At 42.0% G+C, this 14,100-nt stretch overlaps 1 protein-coding gene across 8 annotated transcripts in view; it reads right to left on the bottom strand.

Moving 5' to 3' along the window:
* Positions 1 to 13,129, bottom strand: part of C2CD5 (C2 calcium dependent domain containing 5) — a 92,651-nt gene extending 79,522 nt beyond the window's left edge. For all 8 annotated transcript variants that reach the window (XM_083365286.1, XM_083365280.1, XM_083365287.1 and 5 more), the window contains exons 1-4: positions 12,806 to 13,129; positions 5,868 to 5,954; positions 3,110 to 3,281; positions 795 to 890 (exon numbers count right to left, since the gene is read on the bottom strand). In XM_083365286.1, the coding sequence (XP_083221412.1) occupies positions 795 to 890; positions 3,110 to 3,281; positions 5,868 to 5,954; positions 12,806 to 12,895 (445 nt within the window). In that variant the 5' untranslated portion in view covers positions 12,896 to 13,129. The remainder of the gene's footprint in view (positions 1 to 794; positions 891 to 3,109; positions 3,282 to 5,867; positions 5,955 to 12,805) is intronic.
* Positions 13,130 to 14,100: the final 971 nt, after the last annotated feature.

The raw sequence follows: 14,100 nt of genomic DNA, 5'->3' as shown, positions 1-14,100 counted from the left end.
AAGTACATATTAATAATGATGAATAAATATATTAAACAGAAAACTTTTGTTACATTGTTGCAAAGTTGTGTACTTCTGCCAAACAGGATGCTTGGAACAGAAGGCAGTTGAGGCAAAGTATCCGAAGATGATTTCAGAGAACAAAAGTAGAAATCAAAAGTAATCTCACTACCATCAAAGACAGTTGTAACAAATGAGAGGACCCAGTAACCTAAAGCCAGCTAGAGAATTCTGTCCACACATTTTAAAATTGCCAACATTGTGAAACTCTGCACTAACCAGTCAATTCTGGAAGTTATTGAGCACTAATAAGAATGATCAAAGAATGCATTAGGTGCTGCAACAGAGGAATCTGGTGGGGAATGCCTAAAGAAACCTAAAGATGATGATGATGATGATAATAGCAGTAGCAGCAGCAATAGTTGTAGTAGTAGTAATAGAGTTGGAAGGGACCTTAGAGGTCATCTAGTCCAACCCCTTGCTCAGGCAGGAAACCCTATACCATTTCAGACAAATGGCTGTCCAGTCTCTTCTTAAAAACTTCCAGTGTTGGAGCACCCACAACTCTTAATCTTAAATGATCTGAATTGGTTCACCGGTTCTTTCGTTTTTCATATATTTCATATATTATTTTTTAATCGGGCATGTATTTAATTATCTTTTATTTTTTGTAAATCTCTGTGTTTTATTCTTGCCCTGTACACCGCCCTGAGTCCTCCGGGAGAAGGGCGGTATAGAAATATTAATAAATTAAATTAAATTAAATATACAAAAAAAATGTGTTTTCGACTTACTGCAGAAAAATTTTACTCCACATGACGATTGTCTAAAACGGTTTAAGTCATTAAAAAGGTCTACCTTCACCATCACATTGATCTCCCCACGTATACCTGGATGTGAAAATAAAAGCAACAGGGTGAGAATTTAAGTCAGAACACAAAAAAATTGAAGTTCCTGGCTTACCCAAGTTACCTGTTTGAAGCCTTATCATTCAAAACTCTCACACAATTCATACAGTTTCAAACAGAAAATAAGCTTCTAAAAATATAAGACAGGTAGTTTATTTATTTATTTTATTAGATTTATATACCGCCCTTCTCCCGTAGGACTCGGGGCCAGTTCTCGGCTTACGACCATAATGGAGTGTGACCATCATGAGAGTTGTAAAGCAGGTCACTTATGTAACTAAACTGATTTTTACGATCCTTTTTGTGGTGGTTGTTAAAGAGAATGTGGCAGTCATTAAGCAAACCTATTGCCATGGTGGCGCAGTGGCTAGAACGCAGCATTGCAGGCTAATTCTGCCCACAGCCTAGAGTTCGATTCTGACCGGCTCAAGGTTGACTCAACCTTCCATCCTTCCGTGGTTGGTAAAATGAGGAACCCAGATTGTTTGAGGAAATATGCTGACTCAGTAAACCACTTAGAGAGGGCTGTAAAGTCTAAGGGCTAGTGCTATTGTTTGCTATGCAGCACTTTTGCCAAAAACGGGACCCTGTCAAAGAATTTTGCCTGGCAGAGTCCAGGAGAAGAGTCCATGGCTCCCACTGTCTGGAATATCATGTCCCTTGTGGTGGGGTCCTGCCCATCCTCTTGGCCTACCAAAAGGACCTGGAAACTTGCTGCTGGGCTTGTGACACCGATGGGGACGTCCCATTCTGAAGGAGGTTAGTAGATTAGGAGAAGATCCCACCTCCACTGTGTTTACGTTTTGGTCTTTTTTCTCCAGTTTGTTATTAATTTTACCGTTTTAACTTTTAATGCTTCATGTTTTCAATGTTCCAATTGTTTTATGCTGTTATTTTATGACACTGTAAGCTGCCGAGAGGTGCTTGATAGTGAGATGAGTGGCCTATAAATTTAATAAACAGACAAACAAACACCCAACATTTGGTGGATTAAAGCTTCTTGGAAACAAATTATCCCAGAAATATAAGGCACTCTTAAGTGAAGAACTGGGAGTGCAGCAGGAAATTTATTATAGCTACAGGAGAACCCTCCAACATGCGACCTAACTGCAAGCCTAATGTCATTTAAACCTTCTTCTTTTATTGTGTTTGCTCACCACTTAAACTTAAACTCCAGACTCATGAAACATAAGAAGGAATCAATAAATCCATCAGGAAGCCAGCTGGGGGACAGACAACATCTTTAATGACCTTATGTTCTGTCCTGCAAATTCTGGAAAGGATTTGAGCTCATACCGTAACTTAAATCTGATACTACATGGAGAAATTGACACACAATGCTGCCATAAATACATTTTTAAAAGCAAGTCTTTGGAAAACAGAAAGAGGCCTTTTTAAAGAACACAGTCTGAATGATCACGTTAAGAATCCAAGAATGAAGAGAAGTCAATTTTTGGTCTGAATTCTCATTCCCGCTACCCAGACTTTTTTTTCCTGCTAAAATTATTGATGTCTTTACAAAAGAAACATGCAGGATTAAATAAAAATCTTTTTTAAAAAAGATCAAGATTTAAGAAGAACAATTCCTGCAGCACGTAGAAAAAAGAACTAAAAGTTTTTTTATATACAAAAGAACTATACGAATATTTCTCTCCCTACCCTACTCCCATTTCTAATTTTTCCCACAACACTCATGCAGGTTTTGTCTGATAAAAATACAGGTAGTTCTTGATTGATGATCAGTCATTTAACAACTGTTTGAAGTTATGATGGAGCCCCAAATGGTATTTACAACCTGGTACTGAATTCAGACTGTTGTCCCCCTCCATGGTTACATGATTACATTTTGGGTCCTTGACAACTGGCTTGCATTTATGCCTGTTTCCAGTGTCTCAGTCATGTGACCGCAATTTACCATGTTTTTGCAGAAAACCAGCATTTGCTTCTCTCTTTTTTTGGCAAAAACACCTCATAGTAAACAATCATTTCACTTAATGGCTGTGGCATTTGCTTAATGACAGCTAATCTGCTTAACAACCCAGGGTGATTCACTTATAAACACCGCAAAAAAATCATCAAATCACGTTGGTTGCGTGACGGCCTCCTTTACAACCTTCCCACCTTATGACCTGAGTGGGCAGACTCCGTTACGGTTGTAAATGGAGGACCGCTTGTATTTTATAACCACTGAAAAGTCTCACCGTGTATTGTGTCATAAATTGGAAACCAGCCAGAAATAACCGTAGCTGCTTCGCTGTAGAGAAGGGGATCGATATCAATGTAAACTTTTCCAATAGCATCATTAGCACTGTAAGTGTCATGATCAAGGACAGTTATTTGCAGAGGCTCGTCCTGTAGATCTTCGTCATCCACCTAGAAAGCAGAACAATAAGGAAGCTTCAGCGTTTTATCAAACAGAGCCATTGTGAAGGAAAATGGTGCTGAGTTCAATATATAATTTGTCTAAACTAGTAACATCCAGCTCTGCTTTCTTCATAAAGTGCACAGTTGAACTGCACAAAACCCACAGTGTGATTAGTTTTGTTGGTCATTAGTCATGTTTGAATGGGGCTGCGTCACAAGGTCATGCGTAAATTCTAATGCAAACTATTTTCTTGCACTTAAAAGACATAGCTTTTGACTTGAGCACAGAGCTCCAACGGTGGGTTGATGTTCGGTTCAAACAGGATCCTTCTATTAGAAGCAGCTGAAATATAAAACTGGAATAGTCTTGAAATCCCTGCTCATTCTACACTAATTGATGTTGCACAGCCTGACTGCTGTGTACACAACAGGCGCTTTTAAAGAAGATTGTTCCAAGCTCTAAAAGCTACTGGCGAGCTGAAAACAGAAGTAAAGGCATCTGATCACTTCTTACAATCATGTCAGAAAACCTGGAGGTTTAGGGGAAGGATATGATTAACCCTGAGGTTTCTTCACAAAACTCTACATTAATGTTGTCACAATCTTTGAGGTATGGGAGCAACACTAGTCCTCCCCAATGGGCAGGCTCAGTGATGAACTAAATCACTGCAAATTACTTTATCTCATGCCTGTTTTTCTTCCAGATAACAATTTCTACCAAAAAAAAGCATCTGGGTAGGATTTTCTAAGATAAAAAATTAACCTTCTAGAAGTACAAATTTCCTCTCGTTTATATTCCCTCCACATCCTGTGTCTTTTTCCTTCACAAATGTATTTTTTCTTTAACCTTCCTTACATTTCCTAAAGGTTTTTCTTTACCAAAGCCTGTGATATTTCCCAACACGGCAGGCAAATTAAAGTATAAAAAAATTCAGGGCAATTGGTAAAAACCAAACCACACAACATCTGGTCCTTCCAGATTTTGGCAGAGGCAACATCTGAAGGAGCCCTGTGGAGAAGATGAGTAGGCCAAGGGTGGCATCACTTCACTCCTCTCTTCCCCCCTCCCCGTCTCTATATGATCTCTGTGTGGTATCCTGTCCTCTGAATTTTCAATGCTTTTCATTCTCTCTACCTCTCATTATGGTGCTAGCTAAGGGGAGGGAAGGAGGGAAACGCAAGGCCTAGTAGCCGAAGGATTTCTTCCTTAAAAGGAAACAAGATATCGGCACATACAAAGGGGAACCCAAGACTAAAATCCCCTCCCTCAGGTTATAAAGTAACCAGTTGCAATTCCCACCCCAAATTGCTGTCATAAATCACATTAACCAATTATCTCAAAAAACGTGGGCTCTCCTCCCAGCATTTCAGCCCGCCAGGACTCTTATCAGGACTGACCTTGATTCTCACACAGAAGTATTGTTATGTCTGAGAAACTTAACATCCCCCTCTCCCCCTCTTTCATCTAAAATCTCTAAACTAAAATGTGGCAACAAAGACAAAATGAAAAAAAAATGGCTTCAGTTCAGTTTGTCACAGAGTTGTTGACAGGCAGCAGGTTTGCAATTGACTTTTCCCCACAATCTTCCCAGGGTCTCCCTACTTCACTTTAGCCTCTGTCCCAAAAGAGCTTTTTTTTTAAAAAAATGTTTTGTTTCTCATCCAAGAAGCTCCTTCAGTTCTGACTATCAGAACTGTCAAAATTGAACTGTCAGTCAGAACCGAAGCAGCTTCTTGGATGAGAAGCGAAATGTCTTCAAGGAAAATCTAAGAAAGTCCAGCTGCCTTTTGAAAAAGCACCTTTGGGACAACCATGACCTGGATGACAGAGAATCGTCATAGACACATAGCCACTGTCAAATGCTCATCCTCACTTGACTTCAAGTGCAGGATAAGAGGGAGTAAGAAGGGCCTAGGCCAGGGGCAGGCAACCTTGGCTCTTTTATGACTGGTGGACTTCAACTCCCAGAATTCCTGAGCCAGCCATGCTGAGGAGAAAGGGAAAGGTTTCCATGCTGAGCCATGCTGACTCAGGGATTCTGGGAGTTGAAGTCCAGGAGTCATAAAAGAGCCAAGGTTGCCTACTCCTGGCCTAGGCCTAGGCCGCTTTATGACTGGTGGACTTCAACTCCCAGAATTCCTTAGCCAACCATGCTGAGGGGAAAGGGAGAGGTTTCCAAGCTGAGCCATGCTGGCTCAGGAATTCTGGGAGTTGAAGTTCACGAGTCATAAAAGAACCAAGGTTGCCTACCGCTGGCCTAGGCATAGGAGGAGACTGGGAGACAGGGCTTTTTGGAAGTCAAGGACATTATTCAACCAGCCTACCTGCCCAGTCTTCCCAGTCTTTTCTTTTCGTATTTTTTCTTAGCCACTTTGACAGATGTCCCTCCCGTTTTCTCATTTTCCCCCCATTCCTCAAAACACTTCTCTTCGCAATGTGCATTTTTGGTCCAGGAAAAGAGCACCAGAAATGGAGTGCCAGCCTCATAATAATTCTGCCTTTGAGCCTATCAATAAATTCTATTTATTAGATGTGTGTGTATGTGTGTGTGTGTGTGTGTCTGTGTTTGTGTGTACGTACACTTGTCTATTTACCTCAAATTTAAACCACTCTGAGTTCCACTGAGGATTGAGAGATTTGGGATAGACATCTGTCTTAAATGTGGTATTTCCGAACTTTACCTGAAAAATATAAAAACATATGAAAAATTATTCATATCATTTTTTGGTGTTATTAGAACCCTTGCTGGCATCAACCCATTATTTTAAAACACCTCAGTTGTATTTAGTACTACCATAATATTGTTATATGGTCTGTGCTTATACTGAAGCTCAGGACAAATTATTAGAAATCACAACTCTGCATGAACAATATAGAAAGCAAGACAACATACGGTAATAATAAATGTATCAAATATTATCTAATCTTACCACAACTGTAAGGTAATCAATAAATCAAATACTGCCATTGAAAGCTAATGTTCTTCTGATTCCTAAAATGTCCATAAAAAGATATCTTCAAAAAGCCTTTGGAACATCTTAGGAAATTAGATTCCAAATGTAATTCAAGAGGGAATTAATCCCATATAATTCAAGCTAGACAGCAGAACCCTCTAAAACAGGGGTCTTCAAACTTGGCCCTTTTATGACTTGTGGACTTCAACTCCCAGAGTTCCTCAGCCAGGCACGCTGGCTGAGGAATTCTGGGAGTTGAAGTCCACAAGTCATAAAAGGGCCAAGTTTGAAGACGCCTGCTCTAAAATGTGGTTATGAGCTTTCTGACCTGAGGGAAGGAGAAATGACCCTGATTATATAATTAAAGGGAATATTCAAGCAAATGAACTGCAATCAATTGATTCAAATAATTGGCCATTCCTATACAGGTAGTCCTTGCCATTTAGTGACCATTCAAACTTGAAACAACACTGAAAAAAGTGACTTATGACCATTTTTCACAGTAATGACTGTTGCGGCGTCCTCTTGTCACATGATCGAAATTCAGATGCTTGGCAACTGGCTCGTATTTATGACAGTTGCCGGGTCCCAAGGTCATGTGATCACTTTTTGTGATTTTTCTAACGAGCAATGGGGAAGCCAAATTCACTTTACAGCTTTGTTACCAACTTAACAACTGCAATGGTTCACTTAACAACTGTGACAAGAAAGCTCATAAAATGGGGCAAAACTCACTTCACAACTGTCTCGCTTAGCAACAGAAATGTTGGGCTCCATTGTGGTCATAAGCCGAGGGCTAACTGTGCACACTAGCAACCCTTCCTAAGATCTAGTCAAATATAAATAAGCAAATCAGGAAAAGTTCAGAACCACACAAATCACAGGACAAAGGTTAAAAAAAAAGAGAGCTTGTCAACAAATTACTGTTAAGAGTTCAAATGGAAAATCACTAAGGATTAGGGTCATATCTCCTTAGCCATCTTAGACAACTCTTAGACAACTCTTAGACAACTCCTTAGCCATCTCAAAAATTACTATAAGAGTTCAGATGGAAAATCACTAAGCCATCTTTAGCCTCACAAAACAAGAAATGCAACATTTTGGGATATTCAGAAGAGGGGAAGTCAGAAGGCTGCAAATAATGTTTTCCATTGGAGCATTCCCAAGTCCCAGAGACACCAGCAGGTGACAAGCTGAAGAGAAAGGAGGCAAGAAAGATCACAAGCAAACTTGGGGCCATTCAGATTTAACTTAGGCTAGTAGTGAGAACACACCCAACTGAAGTCGCTGTGTGTGACTTAACAAATATCTCACTTAGCAACAGAAATGCTGGGCTCAGTTATGGTCTTAACTCGAGGACTACCCGTAATTGCATACATACTACAGAGTGGAAGATGGGGAAAATTGAAGTCAGACGATTATTTTCTATGTCTCACCAAGCTCCTACAATCTCCTATTACTGCTTGATCATCATAGGTGTGAATGGTTTCTGTTTTGCTTTTATTTTGTTTTTTTACAGCCTGATCAACATATTTGTCAGAGGGTTTTCAGTTCAAAAGGCAGGCAGGATGAAGGGTTCAGAGGCAGCTCACTGGCTGATTTTGGACTAGGTTTAATTTGGAAGCTTTTAAGAGGGTCACATCACACTGACCCAAGAGGGCTCTAAGTTCACATAGATGACACCCTCCGATCACAACAGATGGCTCTCTTAAATCTTCCTTTGAACCCTGTCCTTGCACAGCTTACTAAGCACCACCACCATTTTCCATCAAACTAAGCAGGCTGGTTTTAGAATAACGGTCAGTTCTGAATGTCTGCTAAGCAACATTCAAAAGTAAGATTTCCAATTCTGGAAATGGTAGCTGATCTGGCTCAGATGACATGCATGGTCCTATAGGAATAACTGAACTTGGTTAAAGAGCAATAAGGAATGGACAACACACAGGAACGTGTTAATGAGGTTGGGCTTTTTAAGGCAGAGGTGTCCAACCTTGGCCACTTTAAGACCTGTGGACTTCAACTCCCAGAATCCCCCAGCCAACATGGTTGAATTCTGGGAGTTGAAGTCCACAAGTCCTAAAGTCGTCACGGTCGGGCCCTCCTCCTGGCTTAAAGGCTCTCCCAAATACACTGTTATGAAATGTCTTTGCTCAAAAAAAGTGACAAAAACTGACAAAGCGAGGGCACAGTTTGGTTATCTCAGATAAAGAGCAAATAGGTCAGCTGAAATACCAGCACTGTCCTAATATGACCCTAATCCAGTCATTCTGAACACAGTCCCGGAAAATGTTATGGTATTATCCTAAATGAGTCAAAGCACCAGAGATGGGGGTGCACACTCCCTCAGCCTGTTTCTGCCAGCGACTTCCCCACTCCCACCAACCTGTGGGTGGATGCATTTGTGAAAATAGTAATAACAGAAAAATCTACAGGCAGTTCAAGTGGAACAGCTCCATTTTATAAGGCTCTCATTTCTCTGCTGTCTTCATTCATGTGCATGAATTAAGTATGAGCCATCCATGAATTAAGCCTTCCTTCCAGGAGTAAGATCAACATGTCATGTAAATGCAACCTTTGAGTTTGTTTCCATGCGCAAACAATAATGAGGAAAAATTACTGCTGGATAAAGAGGCTTCTAATTACATTTTTCTACCTTTCCTTTTCCTTACCTTGCCCACAAGGCATCTCCAATCTCTAGGGTGTGTGGAAAATTAAACCAAACACAACCCTACAGCCCAACATATTTTAAATATTCTCCAAGTTAGTTGCTTCACTTCATTCCATCCCAACAGTGACATTCTTGATGCCAGAAATGTTGTCCCTACTAAAACTCGATTCTTTAATCTCTACTGAATACTTCTTTAGCAATCGGTCACAAACTCTTTAATCTTTTCTAATTTCTTTCTGATTTATCTCTATCTGTGAATTCCTAATAGATATTTCTATTATCAGCACAGGTCATTATCTCAAGGTATCATAATCCCCAAAACCAAAACAAATAAATTTAAATCAGCCTGCCAAAACCTTTACTTTTTCATAAGTATTGCTGCTACAATTCCCAGGATCCCTAGCCAGTGAAGGGAATTACAGTTATAACCTAGGGCCTAGGCCAGGGGTCTTCAAATTTGGCCCTTTTATGACTTGCGGACTTCAACTCCCAGAATTCCTGAGCCAGGCACTGTGGCTGAGGAATTCTAGGAGTTGAAGTCCACAAGTCATAAAAGGACCAAGTCTGAAGACCCCTGACCTACACAGACATCTGAGTACAGCCACTTACAGCTTCTTGGCTACCCCAAGTAATAGCACCGAGTTTGCATTTTTATTTTACAAGGCAGCACAGTAGACACTAATTCCTCCCAAAATTCCTGCTTCTTATGTAACATATGCATCAAAATAACTTCCATATAAGAAGCATCAGTGAAATCCCTGCATGACTCCTTCCCTTTTCATTAACACCTCAACCATTTGAAACGGAAGCAGCAGCCTTGCAATGCTTGAAAAGTTAATGATTCACTTAACAAACCTTGGCAAAAAGATAAAAAAAATCAGGCATGACTCATTTAACAACCACCTTGCTTAGCAATGGAAATTCTGGTCCCAACTGTGGTCGTAAATCAAGGAATACCTGTCTACCTCCACCTGGCTGAGAATAGTCATCTATATAACAGAGGTCTCCAAACTTTCTCCGTTAGTGGACGGGAGGGAAAGGGAGGGGGAAGCATTTTATGCATGGGTGCGTGTGCACACACAAATGGGGCCGTGAGCACGCGTGACACAAATGGGGCGGTGCTAGCGCCTGTGTGACACGCACTAGCACCACCCCGTTTTCGCCATGTGGCATCCCGTTTTCGCTGCACAGTGCCCCGTTTTCACCATGGCAGCAGCGCTAGGGGTAAGCACGTGCACACGTGCACGCCCTAGTCAACCTGTTCCACAGGCCGCTGGGCCGTGGACCACAGGTTTGGGGACTCCTGATCTATAACATGACCTATCTCAACTTTGTAAATATTTGTCACTCCAGCTTCTACCTCTTACAACTTGTACACAATGTAATTTGCAGAAATAAGGTACCAAAAAAAAGGATAGTGTGTAAGAGACATAGTGCCATCTACCATAAGAAATGAATATGGAAAACCAAAGAGAGGAGCCTGCCAACCAAATGTAGGTTAGTCTGCTCTGTTGTATTCCCCGTAGATACCTATGACTGTGAAAGTTGGACCTTAAAAAAGCAAGAAGGAAGAAAATTGACTTGTTTGAGGTGTAGTGCTGGGGAAGGCTCCAGTGTTTTCCTCGGACAGCAAAAGTGACTAGCAAACAAATCCTGAAGCTCTTAACACCAGACATGTCACCAGAAGGCAAAATCACAAAACTGCTTCTTACATTTTGGCCATGTCCTGCAGGGGATTTCACTGAAGAAAGCAATTATGTTGGGAAGAATTAGCGGTAGAAGGAAACCAGGCTTCCAAAAAATATGATGGCTGGACTCCATCAAAGCTGACACCAGCCAGAGCATGGGGGGGGGGGGGAGGAATCAAAGAAGCAGTGCAAGATCAGAAGATGTAGACAGAGCTGACCCAAATAATTGTCAAGTCGGACATGACTGAATGGATCACATCATCACAGAATAGAATAGAATAGAATAGAATAGAATAGAATAGAATAGAATAGAATAGAATAGAATAGAATAGAATAGAATAGAATAGAATAGAATAGAATAGAATAGAATAGAATAGAATAGAATAGAATATGGAATGGAATATGGAATGGAATGGAATGGAATAGACTAGAATAGAATAGAATAGAATGGAATGGAATGGAATGGAATATGGAATGGAGAATAGAATAGAATAGAATAGAATAGAATAGAATAGAATAGAATAGAATAGAATAGAATGGAATGGAATGGAATAAAATGGAATATGGAATAGAATATAGAATAGAATAGAATAGAATAGAATAGAATAGAATAGAATATGGAATGGAATATAGAACAGCATAGCATAGCATAGAACCAAACCGTGGTGGCAAACCTATGGCACGCGTGCAGCAAGTGGCACGCAGAGCCCTCTCGGTGGGCACACGGGCCGTCGCCCCAGTCCTGGGCCTTCAGCTGGGTTTTATAAAACCTTTTTGTTTAGGCCTCCACCGCCGTGTGCAAAATAAAAAAAAGGTTCAATCAATCAATTTCAACTTCTCATGGGGAAAAAACAGATCTCACAACGTTGGAATTGACTGACTGAACTTTTTAGTCCCCCCACCCCAGTCTTCTGTTACCACCGCAGCCTCGCCCACCCAATGGGCCATGCCCACCCGGCACATGATGATACATAAGTGGATTTTGGGTTGCAGTTTGGGCACTCGGTCTCTAAAAGGTTCCCCATCACTGGCATAGAAAATATAGGGAAGGGAAGGGAAGAACTTTATTGTCACTTTAAACCTGGGGTCGTCAAACTCGGCCCTTTTATGACTCATGGACTTCAACTCCCAGAATTCCTCAGCCAGCATGCCTGGCTGAGGAATTCTGGGAGTTGAAGTCCATGAGTCATAAAAGGGCCAAGTTTGAAGACCCCTGCTTTAAATGTACACTAATCAGCATACATTAAAATGAAATCCCTTTGCATTCAGCTCTCCAAGGTTAACCACCTCCAATATATGCTACCTCATCACCATCATCATCATCCTAAGACAGGGGTAGGCAACCTCGGCTCTTTTATGACTCATGGACTTCAACTCCCAGAATTCCTCAGCCAGCATGCCTGGCTGAGGAATTCTGGGAGTTGAAGTCCATGAGTCATAAAAGGGCCAAGTTTGAAGACCCCTGCTTTAAACGTACACTAATCAGCCTACATTAAAATGAAATCCCTTTGCATTCAGCTCTCCAAGGTTAACCACCTCCAATATATGCTACCTCATCACCATCATCATCATCATCCTAAGACAGGGGTAGGCAACCTCGGCTCTTTTATGACTCATGGACTTCAACTTGGGGTTTTTAATAGTACAGGGTTGATTTAATATTTTTTAAATTGGTTTTTAACTTTTGCATGGTTGATTTTTAACTCCCTGTAAACCGCCCTGAGTCCTCAGGGAAAGGGCGGTATATAAATGCAATAAAATCAAATAAATAAATAAATAAACTCCCAGAATTCCTCACCCAGCATGCCTGGCTGAGGAATTCTGGGAGTTGAAGTCCATGAGTCATAAAAGAGCCGGGGTTGCCTACCCCTGCCCTAAGAACCAAGTCGTGCTGGAGGGGAAAAACCCAGGAACAATTTACCAACTGAGGATCTCAGCTTCAGGGATGGGACCCCACCCGGAAAGACCCCTGCTCGGGATCGAGCCTCCTTCGAGGCATCTAAAAAAAGAGGGGGGGAAAACTGCTGCCGGCGAAGCCCTGCCTTGAAGTAGGCGGCAGGGAGGCAAGCAGGACCGGGCGGCATCTTTTGCTACGAGTTTCGCGGGCGTTATGCAAAAATATGCAAATACGCGGGGGGGGAGGAGGAGGAGTGACGACGTGATCCCCCTCCCCTCCCCGCTGCTGCGGCGCGTCGTGCAGAAAAAGCCCCTTCCCGCCAGACCTCCACGAAGGCGTCCGTCAGGTCACTGGCTCGGTCCATGACAGGCAGGTGCCGCCCGGCCACGATCTTGACCTTCAGCTTTCCCGGCATTTTCCCGGCGCTCCGCCTCTCGCCTCCTTCCCCGACGGCGGCAGCGGAGCAAACGGGCGACGCGCTTCTTCCATAGAAGCGGGCAGGAGGAAAAAAGGCACCCGGGTCAAGGGCCGGTGGGGCGCATGCGCGCGCGGGGGGGGCAGGGGACGGCGACGGCCCGCCGGGGCTTCCTCCGAGCTTTCGCCCCGAGACTGCGCGTGCGCAGCTCCAGGATGACGTCTTTTTTTCTCCCCTCGACTCGCGGCCCGATGAGTCCCCGTGTGCGCGTGCGCGGTGTCCTCTCCTCAGGTTCCGTTGACTGACTGACTTATTTATTTATTTATTTACTTACTTACTTATTTATTTATTTATTTATTTACTTATTTATTTATTTTTAACGGGCGTTTCACGTTCGCTTCCGTGTCAATAGTCTTCGGGCGGCGGTTCAGAATCTACTGAATTGAATCTACTCGAACCGTTATCCAAACCGAGAGAGGGAACGGGGGAGAGGGATTAGCGAAAGGCCTGGTAATCGAATGCCGGGTTGCTCGATGGGCACCTGTTTGTGGTTGCCTAGGGTTACCAGGCTGCGTGGAAGGAGACCCAGAACGATCGATGTCTCGGATTATCATGCTGCAGACGTCAATCAAGGGCGTCGTTATTTCGGGGCTCCTGCGGGAACTAGGCCGGAAATATTGTGAGGTTTTCTTGCCTGGCGCTGCCAATTTGGGTCCGACCACCAGATAAAGTTTTGTTTATTCGTTCATGCTTTTGTCGCCATTATTATGATGATGTGCATTATTATTATTATGGTTATGTTTATGCAGTGTATATTTGGAGGTGGTTACCCTTTGAGAGCTGGATGCCAGGAAATCTCATTTTAATGTATGCTGATTAACGAACATTTAACGTGACAATAAAGTTATTATTTGATTCTATTCTATTTAAATGGAAAAGCGTGATTCTGGGCGGCCTACTATAAAATCTAAAGAGTCATAAAAGACAGATTCAGCAGAATAAAAATTGGGATTAAAAGGGTTAAGATTATTTTTTAATTAAATAAAATTGTATTAATAAAAGGCCTTTATTATATTTTTAATTTTTATTAATTAAAATTATTTTTTAAAAATTAAAAGGTTAAACGGGCAGATCTTAACAGTAATGGAGCCACCTCAGCAACTCACAGATCCCTTGGGGTCCCAAAGACAGAACCAGGTTTTGAG

The sequence above is a fragment of the Vipera ursinii genome, assembly GCF_947247035.1.
Source record: "Vipera ursinii genome assembly, chromosome: 6".
NCBI classification, from domain to species: Eukaryota; Metazoa; Chordata; class Lepidosauria; order Squamata; family Viperidae; genus Vipera; species Vipera ursinii.
The sequence above is the reverse complement of the archived record's forward strand: the minus strand, read 5'-3'. Positions and strand labels throughout refer to the sequence as shown.